Genomic DNA, 18,932 nt, shown 5'->3' with positions numbered 1-18,932 from the left:
CTATCCATACTCAATGACTTTGTCACTGTCCCTAAAATGGGATGCATTAGTAATAATTATTGCTCAAGTTTATTTCATTAACAGAACAATATCAATAAAGTAACAACTAACTAAATATGCGATCTAATTTTGTAATCTCAGTGTTAGTGGAGGGATTACACTTTGCCACAGCCAGCATGATGCAGTTCAGTCTAAAGAGAAAAAAAAACTTTGGGGAAAATTCTTACCTCTTCCATGGGGGAATTATTATCCATGAAAGCATTTTCTTTTATTTTGTGTTGGAGAGTGTCTGTGAAACTCTGGTCCATCACTAAAACACTTTGTGCTCCAAGTGTAGAATATTTACAGCCACTCTTCCTTGAGTCAGTCGTCATACAAGCATCATAATTATACCTGTGCGGCAGAGTTCCAGTAACTCCTGTGTCTGCGTATCCGGGTGGATAGTACGGAATAACTGGGAGATCGGAGTGATGGAAGACGCGCGATTGTCTCCACCTGTAGATCTTTACTGATATTATAACTACTACAGTTGTGATGAAAAGAAAAGAAACAGCAGCTAATGCTAAAACTAAATAAAAGGTGAGGTCATCATTATATTGTTTGGGGTGCGTAAAGTCTGTGAATTCTGAGAGCATTTCAGGGAAAGTGTCCGCTACAGCTACATTGATGTTCACTACAGCTGAGCGAGATGGCTGTCCGTTATCCTCCACAACTACAGTAAGCTTTTGTTTGACAGGATCTTTATCAGTGACCTGGCGCACAGTTCGTATCTCTCCATTCTGCGCTCCCACTTCAAACAGTGCCCTGTCTGTGACTTTCTGGAGTTTGTAGGAGAGCCAGGCATTCTGTCCAGAATCCACATCAACAGCCACCACTTTAGTGACCAGATAGCCGACATCTGCTGAACGAGGCACTATCTCAGCCAACACAGAGCCACCAGTCTGTACTGGGTAGAGAACCTGAGGAGCGTTGTCATTCTGATCTTGGACTACAATATCTAATGTCACGTTAGAACTGAGAGTAGGAGAACCACCATCCTGGGCTCTTACACAAATCTTTACATTCTTCATTTGCTCATAGTCAAAAGAACGCACTGCGAATACCTCCCCACTGTCAGCATTAACTGAAATGTAAGAAGACACAGATGTCCCACCTACAGTAGTTTCCTCTAGAAAATAAGAGATATGCGCATTCTGGTTTGAATCAGCATCATGAGCGCTTAGCGTAAATATAGATACACCTGGAGAGTTGTTTTCTATAACATGAGTAGTGTAAGCATTCTTAAGAAATCTTGGAGGATTGTCATTAACATCAGATACTTTAATGGTCAATAGTTTACTACTGGAAAGTGCAGGAGACCCTGAATCACTCGCTGTTATAGTAATGTTGTATTGTGCAACACGTTCACGATCTAGAGCAGCGTCCGTAACTAAAGTGTAATAGTTTCGTATAGAGGACTGCAGTTTGAAGGGAGTATGCGGATTAACTGAACAAGTCACAAAACCATTCTCTCCTGCGTCGATATCTTTCACGCTTAGAATAGCTATAGTTGTAGCAAGAGGCGCATCTTCAAACACCGGGCTAGAAAATGACATTATGGTAATACTTGGTGCGTTATCGTTTACATCAATTAAGTCGACAATCACTTTGGCCGAGTCTCCTAAACCACCTTGATCTTTAGCCTCTACGCCGATTTCATATTTTTTCGCCTTTTCGTAGTCAAGTTCACCTTTCAAAATAATGACGCCTGTGCTTTTATTTAATGCGAAAACATCACCTATATTACCTTTCAAATTTGCAAAACTGTATGAGACCAAACCATTTGCCCCACTGTCTGCGTCACTTGCATTTACAGTTGTTATATACATTCCTTTAGGTGAATTTTCTGCTGTCGTTACTGCATATAATGTTTGGTTAAATACTGGTGCGTTGTCATTTACGTCTAGCACAATAACATTAATTTTCACGTTACCGGATCTCTGCGGGTTTCCTCCATCGACCGCTGTGAGTGTGAGAGAAAGTCGCGGATTTTGCTCTCTATCTAAAGGCTTTTGTAACACCATCTCTGCGTATTTAACTCCGTCGGGGCGCGAGAGCTGTTTCAGGATAAAATGATCGTTAGGTGAGAGAATATAATTCTGCAGAGTGTTTACGCCTACATCAGGGTCATCTGCGCTTCCGAGCAAGAAACGCGCTCCAGGTGTGGCGGATTCACTTATATCCAGATTGATCTCATCGTTAGGGAAGGTTGGCGAATGGTCATTTACATCCAGTATTTCCACTGTTACGTGATGCAGCTCCATGGGATTGTCGAGTATGATTTCTAATGTGAAGCTGCAAGGAGTAATTTCAGCGCACAACTGCTCTCGGTCTATTCTCTCATTCACGACCAGCGTCCCTTTGTCTGTCTTTAGCTCCGTGTAAGCCGTGCTCTCTCCGGACACGATGCGAGCCCGTCCAGCTCGCATCCTACTTGCAGCTAGCCCGAGATCATGAGCGATGTTCCCGATTACTGATCCTTTCTTCATTTCTTCAAGAACAGAATATCGCATCTGAGCACTGGCGATCGAAAAGACGTAAGCCATCACGAGGAAAATCATTTTCCATCGGCGCATACAAAGATAGGGCTGTTTTTCGGAGAAAGATAACACAACACATGGATTTCCGAATCCGTTTAGCATGTTCACACAGTAAAGTCAACTAGATCGAGTTATAAACAAAATTAGGCTTTGAGTTTATAACGATATAAAATTAAACAACCTATTCATTCTGTATGTCCACAGTCCTCCCAACGTCACGGCCACAGCCTCACAAAATGGAGGCAGCGCTAAACGCGAGATCTCAGTGACAATAAAATCGCGGTTTATTGATCAACAGCGGCCCTCAGAGTTGAACAAGTAGAATAACAAAGAACGCATTAAATGTCTTAACAGAAACCTTGGGTAGGTAAAGAGTGGAAGCAATCAGTTTTTATATACAGCTAGATCAGAGAAGACGTAAAAGCCTAAATTGTTTGTTTGCAAAGAATATGTGGGCACCAAAATTTGCAAACATTTGGTCAATTTTATCACCTTCGCAATTAACATCTCACAAAAACTGTCCTGTGGTGTGACATTTGAGTGAAACTAACTGGAAATGTTAATTATAGTTCGTGGACCGCCTGAACTCATTGGAAACAGCCACAACAATAACAACAACAAAACACTTGCAGAAAGCTGTGACTGACATTTTTCCCACTATATCTTTTATCATTAGATGGGAGGATTAATTTCAAAAATCATATATTGTTGTTCTGTTTTTCATTATGAGAACTGTATAATAAGGCATCTGCAAGAGAGAGAGAGAGAGAGAGAGAGAGAGAGAGAGAGAGAGAGAGAGAATGAGAGAGAGAGAGAGAGATGTCAGCCAAAAGTGAGAAAACAATAATAAGGACACGGAACTATCTCTACTGAATACTCAGTGCTTTGACAATTGTGCTGCTCATTTACTTATTATGGTTCCACTTGCAATAAGGAGTAAATTTATTGACCTTTAATCCAGTAGGACCTCTCTTAGGAAATATGAAAGATTATTCACATAATCTGCAAGAGAGAAGTGCATACACTCAGCTGCAGTCTACAGGTAACCTGGGAGCAATAATTGCACATTTTCAATCAATTTGGAATTGTTCTAGTAAATCAATGCTTACTAGGGCAAGTCCGTTATCATGAAGTATTAAATTTAATCATAAATGCGGCTACAGAACAGTAAACATATGGCAAACCTCCAAGATCTCATGAAGCAACATACAGTCATAAACCAACAAAGAGGCAGTTGAGATAAAAACTGCTTTTGTTACTTCTGATGTCTATTTGATACAACACCTGAGCCCAAGTGACATTTTAAACGTCATATTTCTGGTATGTCATTGTTGCATAATGGTGCTGATGTGACATAACATTCCAGGTCAGATTAATGGAAAACTGCACAAAAATGAGCTGTTTCAGATTATACTCTCCAGTGCCTTCTAAAGTGAACACTTGGATGGAAAATCCAGACAGAAGCCTGGTGCATAAAGCTTTTACATAGCAAGGTTTTTGAAAGTCACAATCATTAAACTGCTTTGAATGAAACGGAATTTCTTATATCTGTTTATAAAATCTAAATATTCTGACAATGAATATTTAAGAAACACTTTATGAATACTTATAACAGTGGCATCATATTATAATGTGAGTGTTTTTTACATTTTATATCAGCCTCAAGTTTAATTTCACAATTTAGGAGATGTTTTTTGAAAATATATCGAAATATCATGACACCATTATGACAGAGTTATGAATATTTTCTCTGAAAATTTCAATGAGTTTGGTTGTAATGCTTGACACTCTAGGTCATAACTTTGAAATTCTATTGAACTAAACTTTTATAAATGTTTGTATGTAGATTTACATTAGATCTTATGAGGGGCAAATGCAGGTATCATGCAGTCTTATTAACAGTATGCTACATGTATGCCAACATATTAAAAGCAAAATACATTTTTAAAAATTCAGCTTATCCTTACCAGTTCATGGGAATCCTGATGGTTAATGAAATTATTGTCCGTCACTGAGTGCTTGATAGTTTCTGAAAAACTCGGGTCCATCACTAAAACATTTTGTCCACTAAGTGTAGAATATTTGCAGTCACTCTTCCTCGAGTCAGTGGTCATGTAAAGATCATAATTATGCATGTGCGGCAGAGTTCCAGTAACTCCTGTGTCTGCGTAACCAGGAGGATAGTACGGAATAACTGGGAGATTGGACTGATAGAAGATGCGCGATTGTCTCCACCTGTAGATCTTTACTGATATTATAGCCAGTACAGTTGTGATGAAAAGGAAAGAAACAGCAGCTAATGCTAAAACTAAATAAAAGGTGAGGTCATCGTTATATTGTTTGGCGTGCGTAAAGTCGGTGAATTCTGAGAGCATTTCAGGGAAAGTGTCCGCTACAGCTACATTGATGTTCACTACAGTTGAGCGAGATGGCTGTCCGTTATCCTCCACAACTACAGTGAGCTTTTGTTTGACAGCATCTTTATCAGTGACCTGGCGCACAGTTCGTATCTCTCCATTCTGCGCTCCCACTTCAAACAGCGCCCTGTCTGTGGCTTTCTGGAGTTTGTAGGAAAGCCAGGCATTCTGTCCAGAGTCCACATCAACAGCCACTACCTTAGTGACCAGATAGCCGACATCTGCTGAACGAGGCACAATCTCAGCCACCACAGAGCCACCAGTCTGTACTGGGTAGAGAACCTGAGGAGCATTGTCGTTCTGATCTTGAATAGAAACAGTCACTGTCACGTTGCTACTTAAAGGTGGCGAGCCTCCATCTTGTGCTCTTACATGAACAACCAGCTTAATAAGTTGCTCATAGTCATACGACTGCAAAGCACTCAAAACACCTGTTTCAGAATTTATAGAGATGTAATGTGAAGCTGGTGATCCATTTATCTCAGTTTCCTCTAGAATAAATGAAACTCTGGCATTATGATTGGAATCACTGTCTTTAGCCGTGAGTCTGCATATCGACACACCTGGGGAATTGTTCTCCATAACGTAGGTGTAATAAGAGCTCTGAGAGAAAATCGGTGCGTTATCATTCACATCTGAAACTTTTATATTTAATACCTTAGCGGTCGACAGTGCCGGGTTGCCAGAGTCCGTAGCCTTTACGGTAATATTGTATTCGGAAACTGTTTCTCTGTCTAACTCTGAATTCGTCACCAGTGTGTAATAGTTAGTTAGTGAGGATTTGAGCTCAAACGGAAATATTTCTTTTATACTACATGTGACCTGACCATTTAAATCAGAATCAGCGTCTTTGACGTTTAAAACCGCTACTGTGGTGCCACTTGGGGCATCTTCAGATATGGAGCCGATCAGTGACATAATGTTTATCATTGGAGCGTTGTCATTAATATCAAGAACCTCGACGACAACCTTACTCGAATCTGCTAAACCACCTTGGTCTTCAGCCTCGATTCCTATCTCAAATACTTTGTTTTTCTCAAAATCGATCACTACTATCACAGAAAGCACGCCCGAGTTTTCATCCAAACTAAAAACATCGCCCATGTTTCCTTTTAAATTTGAGAATGTATATCTTATTTGCCCGTTAGAGCCCGTGTCTGCGTCAGTAGCATTAACTGTGGTTAGATAAGTCCCTCTTGGGGAGTTTTCTGTCATTTTCGCTTTGTAAACGGACTGGTTAAACACTGGTGCGTTGTCGTTAGCATCTAGAATAATAACCTCTATTTGAACAGTGCCTGATTTTCCCGGATTTCCCCCGTCTACTGCAGTAAGGGTAAGGGAGAGCTGCGCATTCTGCTCTCTGTCTAAGGGCTTTTGGAGTACCATCTCGGCGTATTTAACCCCATCGGGGCGCGCATGTTGTTTTAAAATGAAATTGTTGTTTTCGGATAAATGGTAGTTTTGCAGAGCGTTTACTCCCACATCGGGATCCTCTGCACTCGCTAACACGAAGCGTGCTCCAGGCGCTGCAGACTCGCTGATCTTAAATTTCATCTCGTTTTTGTTAAACGACGGCGCGTGATCATTTACATCAATAATTTCGACGGTTACACGATGTAACTCGATCGGGTTTTCCAGTATTATCTCAAACGTAAAGCTACAAGGAGTGATTTCGCCGCATATTTGTTCACGGTCTATTCTTTCACTGACAACCAAAATCCCTTTGTCTCGTTCGAGCTCGATATAGTGATTATTATCTCCAGTTATGATACGGGCTCGGCCTGCACGAAGCCTTTTCACATCCAGCCCTAAATCCTGCGCTATATCGCCTACAAACGCGCCTTTACTCTGCTCCTCTGGAATAGAGTAGCGGATTTGCCCGCAAGTAGATGTAATTGCACAAGCAAAGAGACCGAACAGTACTTGCCAGTGCGCAGTCGAACATAACAGCCATCTTGCCATCCTCGATGCATATAATTTTCCCACTGCTAAACACATTGCTCAAGTTATTTCACCAATCACATTAGGAAATCCACAAAGGCTGTCCTCTAAGGTTTGCTGTAAATGGTTCTGCTCGGTTCCAGAAAATTGTAAGCCGGGAGACATTCAAATTTAACGTCCTTTCTTCTGTCGTGTCCACTCCCTGTGTCAGTGAATCAGTTATTATAGGGAATAATTAAAGCCAACATTTTTCAAAGATCAACAGCGTCACTTAGAGACCAAAATATAAAACAACAGCAGACGAACATGAAATTGTGTAAAATGAGTGAAATGAGTCAAATAACCTAAAAGGAATGTTCTCTTTAAACATTAAACAAGTACCAGACTCAAAAAGTCCATCTCTGTCGCTGACCACGAAAACCCAGCGAACGCCTACTGCACTTACAAGCACATTTCAGCACCAAAATGTATAAAAATATAATAATTGCAAAACTCGATCAAAAAATAATGTTAATGAATCAAGCTTGGTAATCTTAATACCATAAACTATGAACGGAGAAATGAAAATACGAGAAAAACAAGACAACCAAGTAAATTCAGAAAGTGCTTACCAGTTCTGGAGAAGTATCATTATCCAAATAATTATTTTCATCTATTCCCCGTGGCACAGTGTCTTTGAAGTCCATCACTAAAACACTTTGTGCTCCAAGTGTAGAATATTTACAGCCACTCTTCCTCGAGTCATTCGTCATACAAGCATCATAATTATACACGTGCGGCAGAGTTCCAGTAACTCCTGTGTCTGCGTAACCGGGTGGATAGTACGGAATAACTGGGAGATTGGATTGATGGAAGATGCGCGATTGTCTCCACCTGTAGATCTTTACTGATATTATAACTACTACGGTTGTGATGAAAAGGAAAGAAACAGCAGCTAATGCTAAAACTAAATAAAAGGTGAGGTCATCATTATATTGTTTGGCGTGCGTAAAGTCGGTGAATTCTGAGAGCATTTCAGGGAAAGTGTCCGCTAGAGCTACATTGATGTTCACTACAGCTGAGCGAGATGGCTGTCCGTTATCCTCCACAATTACAGTAAGCTTTTGTTTGACAGGATCTTTATCAGTGACCTGGCGCACAGTTCGTATCTCTCCATTCTGCGCTCCCACTTCAAACAGCGCCCTGTCTGTGGCTTTCTGGAGTTTGTAGGAGAGCCAGGCATTCTGTCCAGAGTCCACATCAACAGCCACCACTTTAGTGACCAGATAGCCGACATCTGCTGAACGAGGCACAATCTCAGCCACCACAGAGCCACCAGTCTGTACTGGGTAGAGAACCTGAGGAGCGTTGTCATTCTGATCTTGGATTGTAATTTTTACTGTCACGTTACTACTGAGTGGAGGGGAGCCTCCGTCCTGCGCTCTGACGCGGAAATGGAAGTTCTTTAACTGCTCGTAGTCGAAAGCGCGCACGGCATTAATGACTCCACTATCGGAACTGACTGACACATATGATGACACAGGAACTCCATTGACAGTGCTCTCTTCTAAAATATAAGAAACTCGAGCATTCTGGTTGGAGTCTGCGTCACGGGCCTTCACTGTGAATATAGAGAGACCTGGTGTGTTGTTCTCCATCACATAGGCCTCGTAATTCTTTCTCTCAAACACAGGCGCGTTGTCATTTACATCTGATATGTGTAAACGGAGAGAAGTGCTGCTGGAGAGTGAGGGAACTCCCTCATCAGAACAGGTCACAGTGATGTTATACTCAGCTTCTCTCTCTCTATCCAATTCATCCTCTGTGAGTATAGTAAAGAAATTATTCGACGGGGAGGTGATAATAAAAGGAATATTATCATTAATCATACAATGAACTTGTCCGTTTGCTGCTGAATCCAAGTCATTTACTTTCAACATGGCAACAACAGTATTGGCCTTAGACTCCTCTAATATAGAACTAGACATAGAAAGGACATCAATACTTGGCTTATTATCATTAATGTCCAAGACATCAATAATTAACTTACATGTGTCAGATAATCCTCCCTGGTCTCTGGCCTGAATAACAAGTTGGTAAATGCTTGATTTTTCATAATCAATCAGACTGTTTAATGTAACTTCTCCTCGTTGCTGATCTACAAGAAAGATATCGGCCACAGATCTGTCCATTGCGTCAGATATGTCATACTTCACATGACTGTTTGAGCCTTCATCTGCGTCAGAAGCACTTACTGTTATCAGTTTAGTGCCTTTTATTGCATTCTCTGGGATTGTAGCCTTATACAATTTTTGATTAAAAATCGGAGCATTATCATTAGCATCCACTACCGTTATATGTATCTGCATTGTTCCCGATAGCCGTGGTTCTCCTCCATCAAAAGCAGTCAGCGACAATTCTATGGTCGCTTGCTTTTCGCGATCAAGGGGCTTTTGTAGCACCATTTCCACAATCTTCCCAACATCGACTTGTTTGTCTAACACAAAATTATCCGTGGGTTTAAGGGAATAGCTCCGAAGTCCGTTTACTCCAACATCTGGATCGAGAGCTTCACCAAGCACGAATCTGGCACCGATCATTGCTGACTCGCTTATTTCAAACCTCATTTCATTCTTCTGAAAATAAGGAGCATTGTCGTTTATATCCGTGATCTCCACTGTAACAGAATATAACTCCATTGGGTTTTCCAGAATCATTTGGAGATGCAGAGCGCAGGGAGTTGTTTTTGCGCAAAGAGACTCCCGGTCTATTTTCTCTTTAAGGATAAGCAATCCGTTTTCTTTGTTCAGTTCCACGTATTCTGCGCTGTCACTAGGAAAGATTCGCGCTTTCCCCGATTTCAGCCTTTTTAGATCCAAACCCAAATCCTGAGCGATATTTCCGATCATCGACCCTTTCGCCATTTCCTCGGGAATAGAATAAGTGATCTGCCCGCACGCGCAGTCAGAACAAAAGACGAAGAAAAGCAAGAGCGTGTACCACAACGCCATAGCGGATATTTCCTTGCCTGCGTTTGAGATCTTTTTATGGAGCATTTCTACTCCGATATTCAAGTTTCAGTATCCACAGAGTCGCTAAAATAAAACACTAATCTTTTCTTTACTGCACATCACACAGATTTTCCTCTGAATGCTGTGTGAAACCAAAGCACGGCTTCCTTTTTTCTCTCTCACGCAACGCGATAATGTGGGAAGATTTGAGCATTTAAACCACGACCCAAGCACTGTGTTGTTAAACAGCGGCCCTTTGAGTCAATACTAAGTATTACAGATATTTTCCTACTATTATGCGATAGACTGTAATTTCATGCCACATTATTTTACATATCTAACCAAATGCCAAAAAGACAATTTATCCCCAAACAGATTTTATACACGAATGTTATTTTATGATGCCTGTATGAAACAAGTAGGCTATTTAATGCATACTATATAAAACTACACTCTAAAAACAAACGAAATTTTCAGGCTTTTGGGAATGTCTCACCAATTTTCTACTCACATGAATCGTTTTTCTCAGTTGTCTGCTTGTACATGAAAAAAAAATATCAATCCAAAATAAATGTTATTGTATTGAAACCTATATTAAATATTTTAGTTCGCTTTGCTAAGGAAACAAATACAGTGATATTATGTACTCTTTCTTGGTGGAAATATTTATCTTCTACCCTTTTCAACGGGCAGCTTTTCGTTAAAGCTGTTAGTTGAAAGCAAATTTAATACGATTATGTTTTACACAACATATTTCAACAATTTTCTTATTCCAGCTATACAAAAAAGCATTAAATCTGGAGATTAACGTACCTCCAAGAACTTAATTATTTTTTTTTGCTACATCAGTGCGCGGTTCGTCTGTCGAAACTTTATAGATGAACAAGAAAAACATGTAGGACAAGAGTGCAGTATTTGCAATCGATCCTTCAGGATATATTGATTATGGGAGCATACCTTATGCTATTATGTAATAAATTATACTGAGAGAAGACGATTAAAGATAGTACTTAACAGTACAGGACTGCTTCAAGCGGCTGAGACTGGCGCTACTTCAGCTCAGAGAGGAACAGCGCATGGCACGACGAAACAGGAAAAAAAAATCACGCTTTAATATAAGACCTTCATGGACATTGCCGAAAGCACCTTATGAAAAAAAAGTTATTTTTGTACTGAGAAGAGCATTTTCTAAATTCAAACTCAAGCAAATACATGCACAACAATCGTTGTCAGTGTTAAGAAAAAAAAAAACGGAAAGGAAACAAAGTTGATGTGAAACTAAATTTGAATGAATGTTTAAAGTGTTACCAAAATAAACGAATACACATCCTAATCTGCCAAATGTATTCTCAACAGAAGTTTAAAATGAACTGTATCTGAGCGTTTGGACCACTCAGGAAAAAAATATTTTTAAAAATATGAAACGGTAAACAGTTTTCCATTTTGTAGCCTTATACATCCTGCAGAACTATTTCAAATGCAGCACATATTCAACGAATATTTCCTTACCACTTCCGGTGACTCGTGGTCTTGCTGGAATTCTTTTTCTCTCATCGCGCGCTGCATAGTTTCTGTGAAACTCTGGTCCATCACTAAAACACTTTGCCCTCCAAGTGTAGAATATTTACAGCCACTCTTCCTCGAGTCCGTGGTCATACAAGCATCATAATTATGCATGTGCGGCAGAGTTCCAGTAAGTCCTGTGTCTGCGTAACCGGGTGGATAGTACGGAATAACTGGGAGATTGGACTGATAGAAAACGCGCGATTGTCTCCACCTGTAGATCTTTACTGATATTATAACTACTACAGTTGTGATGAAAAGGAAAGAAACAGCAGCTAATGCTAAAACTAAATAAAAGGTGAGGTCATCATTATATTGTTTGGCGTGCGTAAAGTCGGTGAATTCTGAGAGCACTTCAGGGAAAGTGTCCGTTACAGCTACATTTATGTTAACGACAGCTGAGCGAGATGGCTCTCCGTTATCCTCCACAATTACAGTGAGCTTTTGTTTAACAGCATCTTTATCAGTGACCTGGCGCACGGTTCGTATCTCTCCATTCTGCGCTCCCACTTCAAACAGCGCCCTGTCTGTGGCTTTCTGGAGTTTGTAGGAGAGCCAGGCATTCTGTCCAGAGTCCACATCAACAGCCACCACTTTAGTGACCAGATAGCCGACATCTGCTGAACGAGGCACAATCTCAGCCACCACAGAGCCACCAGTCTGTACTGGGTAGAGAACCTGAGGAGCGTTGTCATTCTGATCTTCAACGATGATCGTCACTGTGACCTCAGAACTTAAAGGAGGAGACCCTCCGTCTCGGGCTGTCACATTAAAGCTGAAAGTTTTCATTTGTTCGTAATCAAAGGCCTTGATTGCATGTATAACTCCGCTCTCTGAATTCACTGAGACTAAAGAACTCACTGGGTTGCCCAGTATATTATTATCCTCCAAAAAATACGACAGTCGCGCATTTGGTCCCCAGTCAGCATCTCTCGCTTTTACAGTCAGCACAGCCACACCCGGAGAGTTGTTTTCAGTAACTAATTTTTTATACTCGTCAGAATTGAATACGGGTGGATTATCATTCACATCGGAAATCTTAACATTGATCGTTTTGTTACTGTGCAGTGCAGGACTTCCTTGATCGGACACCAGAATGGTTATGTTGTATTCAGCAATATTTTCTCGATCAAGAGTTTCATCTGTAATTAATGCATAGTAATCGGAAAGCGACGATTCTATTTTAAACGGCAGGTTTTCATCGATTTTACACTGCACGAGCCCGTTTTTACCGGAATCTGCGTCTTCTACATTAATTACAGCCACGGTTGTACCGACTGGAGAATTTTCTAGAATGACGTTTGAAAATGACATAAGCTGTATAGAGGGAGAATGATCATTTTCATCAATTACATCTATAATTACTTTACAGGTATCTGACAGGCCCCATTTATCCATCGCATTGATGTTTAATTGATATCGCCTTTCAGTCTCATAATCTAAAGTGTCTAAACTTACAACATCTCCCGTTTCAGACTTTACCTTAAAACGCTTCCGGGCCTCTTCACTAGCTTGAGCAATAGAATATGAGACTAGACCGTTTATACCATCGTCAGCATCAGTGGCGCTTACACTAGTTAAGACTGTACCGATTGGGGAATTTTCTCTGACTTCCGCTTTATAAACTGACTGTTTACACACCGGGGCATTATCATTCACGTCTAATACAGAAACATGAATTTGCATTGTGCCTGATTTTTTAGGTGATCCGCCATCATATGCTGTCAGAACTAATTTTACCTCGACGCGTTCTTCTCGGTCCAGTTCTCGCTGCAAAAGCATTTCTAAATGTTTATTTCGATCAGCGTCATTATTTATTTGCAGCTTGAAATGATCTGTCTGACTAAGAGAATAGCTTTCAACAGCATTTACACCGACGTCCAAATCTACAGCGCTGTCTAATGGAAAGCGAGTCCCCGGTGCTCTGTTCTCACTAATTTGTATATTGACGGTACCTTTAGGAAATTTTGGTGCATTGTCATTTATATCCTGAACCTCCACAGTCACCCGGTGTAGTTCTATGGGGTTTTCCATGATCAGATCAAAACTGAAGCTGCAGGGCGTTGTTTGCTTGCAGAGCTCCTCTCGGTCTATCCTTTCCTTCACTACGAGGGTGCCTTTGTCTCTGCTCAGTTCGACATATTGCCGGCCGCCCTTTGTTACAACCCGAGCTTTTCCAGAAATAAGTCTACTTATCTCTATTCCCAAATCGTTGGCGATGTTGCCTACAAATGATCCCTCTGGAGTCTCCTCTGGAATTGAATATCGCGCTTGACAAAAGACGAAGTCCATCCCGTAAACACAGAAAATAAAAAACACAGTCTGCCATTTTAGCTGTGTTGTAGTCATCCGATGATGCCAAGAAGCAACACACGAGCGCAAATAACCCATACTGATAGTGATGTTATCCTCTAATCATTGCTGAAAATTAAAATGGTGAAATGTAAAGCTTCATGTAACTGAAAAGCAGAATCTGTTGTAGTCTGCTCTTGTCAGAACAGCAAAAAGAAATCGTTGTTTCCTCATTAATAAAACCGTCAGTAGGAGGGATTTTGGGTGGTTTTCATCTTCATTCTACATGAATCTTGTCAAATAGCGGCCCTTAGAGTATGAATGCTGAAAATGCACGTCTTTGTAACAGCCATATGTCCCTTAGCCTACATCCCAAATAATCAGGAAACACTCAAAAACCCGTGTAATAGCCATATCTGTTATAGTAATTGTGTGATTTAGAACGAAAGAGCTAAAATATTCCACACCAATCATCATTTTCTTCACATTTTAAAAGATGACGCAATTAATCCATGCTAACGCCAACGTGGATATGTTTAGGATATGTCCAGACAGAGCCAAACAAAATTTCTAGACATGTTGAAAATGTATTTCATACTTAACTGAATCAAGTCCCACTGACAAATCAACAATATTTAAAACACCAGGACATCTCTGCGGTGTATAAAAGATTACACAGAACAGCACAATTGAAATAAAAAAGACTGGAGCTAATTCAGCACCACAGAGATGAACATCGCCATTCGGACATATATAAAAAAACATTTGTGTTGAAAGCGAAAAAATCAATTTAAGCTTTCAGTTTAAGGACGTCGTGCTCATTACTGAAGGAATCTTATAAACACTTTATATTTGGTTATGTGAAGCGATTTTCTGATCTTAATCGCATTGTCTATTCAAAACAATTTGCCAAAGGTTAAACAAGTTGAAACAATCTAATTAAAGATGAAACTGCTTACATGGCAAAATTGTAACTATTTTTAAACGTTATTATATAATTTCAGTCATATCTCCAAATCTAGTCCAAACTTATGTTTAAACATTATACTGTATCTTAAACACTACGCTGTGCAAGTTTGTTTGAAATGTTAAGCAGGAAGGGGAAAAAAAGGTAATACAATATTAAAATTAATAAAGAACGGTTTTTTTCTTCTATTTTATGGTTTATACAACAAGAGTGTTAAACAGCCTTAGATTCAAAAGTTTTTTCCTTACCACGTGCGTGATGCTGATTTTGACCGACTACACTTCTTTTCTAAACTAAATTAAACTAAATTTCTCTAAATTAGACAAAAACTAAAAATAAAATATTAAAAAGGCGAATAAAGTTTTTAGTGTTATTTAATGCCATATTAAACACGAACGTTGACATGCTTTAGAATGAAAGATTATTTCCTTACCACTTCCGTTGACCCGTGGTCTTGCTGGAATTCTTTTTCTCTCATCGCACGCTGCATAGTTTCTGTAAAACTAGGGTCCATCACTAAAACACTTTGTCCTCCAAGTGTAGAATATTTACAGCCACTCTTCCTCGAGTCAGTCGTCATACAAGCATCATAATTATACATGTGCGGTAGAGTTCCAGTAACTCCTGTGTCTGCGTAACCGGGTGGATAGTACGGAATAACTGGGAGATTGGACTGATAGAAGACGCGCGATTGTCTCCACCTGTAGATCTTTACTGATATTATAACTACTACAGTTGTGATGAAAAGGAAAGAAACAGCAGCTAATGCTAAAACTAAATAAAAGGTAAGGTCATCGTTATATTGTTTGGCGTGCGTAAAGTCGGTGAATTCTGAGAGCACTTCAGAGAAAGTGTCCGCTACAGCTACATTGATGTTCACTACAGCTGAGCGAGATGGCTGTCCGTTATCCTCCACAAGTACAGTGAGCTTTTGTTTGACAGCATCTTTATCAGTGACCTGGCGGACAGTTCGTATCTCTCCATTCTGCACTCCCACTTCAAACAGCGCCCTGTCTGTGGCTTTCTGGAGTTTGTAGGAGAGCCAAGCATTCTGTCCAGAGTCCACATCAACAGCCACCACTTTAGTGACCAGATAGCCGACATCTGCTGAACGAGGCACAATCTCAGCCACCACAGAGCCACCAGTCTGTACTGGGTAGAGAACCTGAGGAGCGTTGTCATTCTGATCTTGAACGATGATCGTCACTGTGACTTCAGAACTTAAAGGAGGCGACCCTCCGTCTCGGGTTGTCACATTAAAGCTGAAAGTTTTCATTTGCTCGTAATCAAAGGCCTTGATTGCATGTATAACCCCGCTCTCTGAATTCACTGAGACTAAAGAACTCACTGGGTTGCCCTGTACATTATGATCCTCCAAAAAATACGACAGTCGCGCATTTGGTCCCCAGTCAGCATCGCTCGCTTTTACAGTCAGCACAGCCACACCCGGAGAGTTGTTTTCAGTAACTAATGTTTTATACTCGTCAGAACTGAATACGGGTGGATTATCATTCACATCGGAAATCTTAACATTGATCGTTTTGTTACTGTGTCTTGCAGGACTTCCTTGATCGGATACCAGAATGGTTATGTTGTATTCAGCAATATTTTCTCGATCAAGAGTTTCATCTGTAATTAATGCAAAGTAATCAGAAAGCGATGATTCTATTTTAAATGGTATGTTTTCATTTATTTTACACTGCACGAGCCCATTTTTACCCGAATCTGCGTCTTCTACATTAATTACAGCCACGGTTGTTCCGACTGGAGAATTTTCTGCAATGATGTTTGAAAATGACATAAGCTGTATGGAGGGAGCATTATCATTTTCATCAATAACTTCTATGTCTATTTTACAGGTATCTGTTAAGCCCCATTTATCCATAGCATTAATATTTAGTTGATAAGTTTTTTCAGTCTCATAATCTAAGCCTTTTAAAGTTGTAATCGCGCCTGTTTCCGTGTTTATGTCAAAAACATTCCTGGCTTCTACACTTGCCTGAGCAATCGAATATGAGACTAGACCGTTTATTCCTTCATCAGCATCAGTGGCACTTACTGCAGTCACGACTGTACCAATGGGGGAATTTTCTCTGACTTCTGCTTTATAAACTGATTGTTTACACACCGGGGCATTATCATTCGCATCTAATACAGAAACATGAATTTGCATTGATCCTGATTTTTTAGGTGATCCTCCGTCATATGCAGTCAGAACTAATTTGAGCTCATCGCGTTCTTCTCGGTCGAGCTCATGGTTTAATATCATTTCGATATATTTTTGCCCACCAGCCTGATTATGTATTTCAAGCTTGAAATGATCTGTCTGACTAAGCAAATAGCTTTCAATACCATTTACTCCCACGTCCAAATCTACAGCGCTGTCTAAATGAAAGCGTTTACCAGATGCTGAGTTCTCACTAATTTGCAAATTGACGGTACCTTTAGGAAATTTTGGTGCATTGTCATTTATATCCTGAACCTCCACAGTTACCCGGTGCAGTTCTATGGGGTTTTCCATGATCAGATCAAAGCTGAAGCTGCAAGGCGTTGTTTGCTTGCAGAGCTCCTCTCGGTCTATCCTCTCCTTCACTACGAGGGTGCCTTTGTCTCTGCTCAGTTCGACATATTGCCGGCCGCCCTTTGTAACAACCCGAGCTTTTCCAGAAATAAGTCTACTTATCTCTATTCCCAAATCGTTGGCGATGTTGCCTACAAATGATCCCTCTGGAGTCTCCTCCGGAATTGAATATCGCGCTTGACAAAATACGAAGTCCATCCCGTAAATACAGAAAATAAAAAACACAGTCTGCCATTTTATCTGTGTTGTAGTCATCTGACGATGCCGAGAAGCAACACACGAGCGCACATAACCCATACCGATAGTGATGTTATCCTCTATCACTGTTAAAAGGAACATTGCTGAAGCGTCGAACCAAACATTACCGAAATGCACAATCTGATGCAACCTGCTCTTTTTGGAGAAGCAAAAAGAAATCGGTGTTTCCTCATTAATAAAACCGTCGGTAGGAGGGATATTGGCTGGTTTTCAGCTTCATTCTACAGGAATCTTGTCCAATAGCGGCCCTTAGAGTATGAATGCTGGAAATGCACTTGTATGTAACAGCCTTGTGTTCCTTAGCCTACATCCCAAATAATAACGAAACACTGACACAAACGTGTCATAGCGAGATCTGTCATAGTAATGTGTGTGATTTAAAAAGAAAGAGCTAAAATATTCCACACCAATCAGCATTTTCACCAGATTTTAAATGAACAAACAATGAAACCATTCTAACACCAACGGGGAAATATTTGTAATATGTACAGACTGAGCCAAATTTTTTTTGTTAGAAATGTCTTTCATATTTAATTGAAACACGTCACACTCAAATATCAACAATTAAAAAAAAAACACAACATCTCAGTGGTGTATAGAAGTTTACCCTGGACAGCACAGTCGAATAAAGTAAGACTGGAGCTAATTCAGCACCACAGAGATGGGCAGCGCCAGACGGAAATAATAAGCCTTAATTCATGCGCAAAACGTTTCTTTTGTAATTTTTTGTCCCTCATGCTCATTACTGAAAGCACTTAATCAACACAAAACATTTCCTCCCATCACAGCCTTTGCTCATCGCAAACCCATGCTCGACATACACAACAGTTCCCAAAGGTTAAACAACGTTACCCAAGTGAAAGAGGTTAATTAAAGATGAAACTGATTATAGGATAAAATGTAAACTATTTTTATACGTTGTTAAATATAAATTTCAATCTTTTCTGGAATTAGATCTCCAGTTTTATTTAAAACTTATGTAAAAAACAATATGCTGTTCATTAATGAATATTGTAATATTAAACACTGAACTGTGAACGAGCGCTCGGAATGCTCATTATGAAGAAAAAATTAAATAACTTTTTAGAAAAGTCAGTGAGTAATGTCTTTATTGCTTGTAGGAGCCGTATTTCAGATTTCCATTATTTAGATCTATTATTATATTTACTTGTGTGAAGTGCACATTTAATTTTGCATATATTTCGTTTGTTCTCGTTGGTTCGTACTGCGCATGTTCAGTGATGGTATACTAGTTCACGTGCAGAGTTAAGCGATGCACGGAACAAGTTATCAGAATGTACAAGTTTGGGAGAACACAAGCTTTTGACCGTAATCGATTACAGT

General features: G+C 40.0%; 2 protein-coding genes across 36 annotated transcripts in view; both read right to left on the bottom strand.

Moving 5' to 3' along the window:
• Positions 1-18,932, bottom strand: part of LOC128620528 (protocadherin gamma-C5-like) — a 197,290-nt gene that overhangs the window by 87,270 nt on the left and 91,088 nt on the right. For 2 of the 35 annotated variants that reach the window (XM_053645605.1, XM_053645615.1), the window contains exon 1: positions 15,183-18,893. The exons of 27 other annotated variants lie outside the window; for them this stretch is intronic. In XM_053645605.1, coding sequence (XP_053501580.1) covers positions 15,183-17,669 — 2,487 coding nt within the window. In that variant the 5' untranslated portion in view covers positions 17,670-18,893. 6 more of the 35 variants (XM_053645612.1, XM_053645635.1, XM_053645618.1 and 3 more) reach the window with 3 other exon arrangements.
• Positions 184-2,978, bottom strand: LOC128620536 (protocadherin beta-3-like). Its single transcript, XM_053645672.1, has one exon. It carries the CDS (start codon positions 2,679-2,681, stop codon positions 192-194), a length of 2,490 nt encoding a protein of 829 aa, XP_053501647.1. The 5' UTR covers positions 2,682-2,978; the 3' UTR covers positions 184-191.

This window comes from Ictalurus furcatus, chromosome 16 (assembly GCF_023375685.1).
Source record: "Ictalurus furcatus strain D&B chromosome 16, Billie_1.0, whole genome shotgun sequence".
Lineage (NCBI taxonomy): Eukaryota > Metazoa > Chordata > Actinopteri > Siluriformes > Ictaluridae > Ictalurus > Ictalurus furcatus.
This window is presented reverse-complemented; position numbering and strand designations above follow the sequence as displayed.

Excerpts from the sequence above, each read along its gene's own strand:
- LOC128620536 (XM_053645672.1), bottom strand. The coding sequence starts at position 2,681 with ATGCTAAACGGATTCGGAAATCCATGTGTTGTGTTATCTTTCTCCGAA.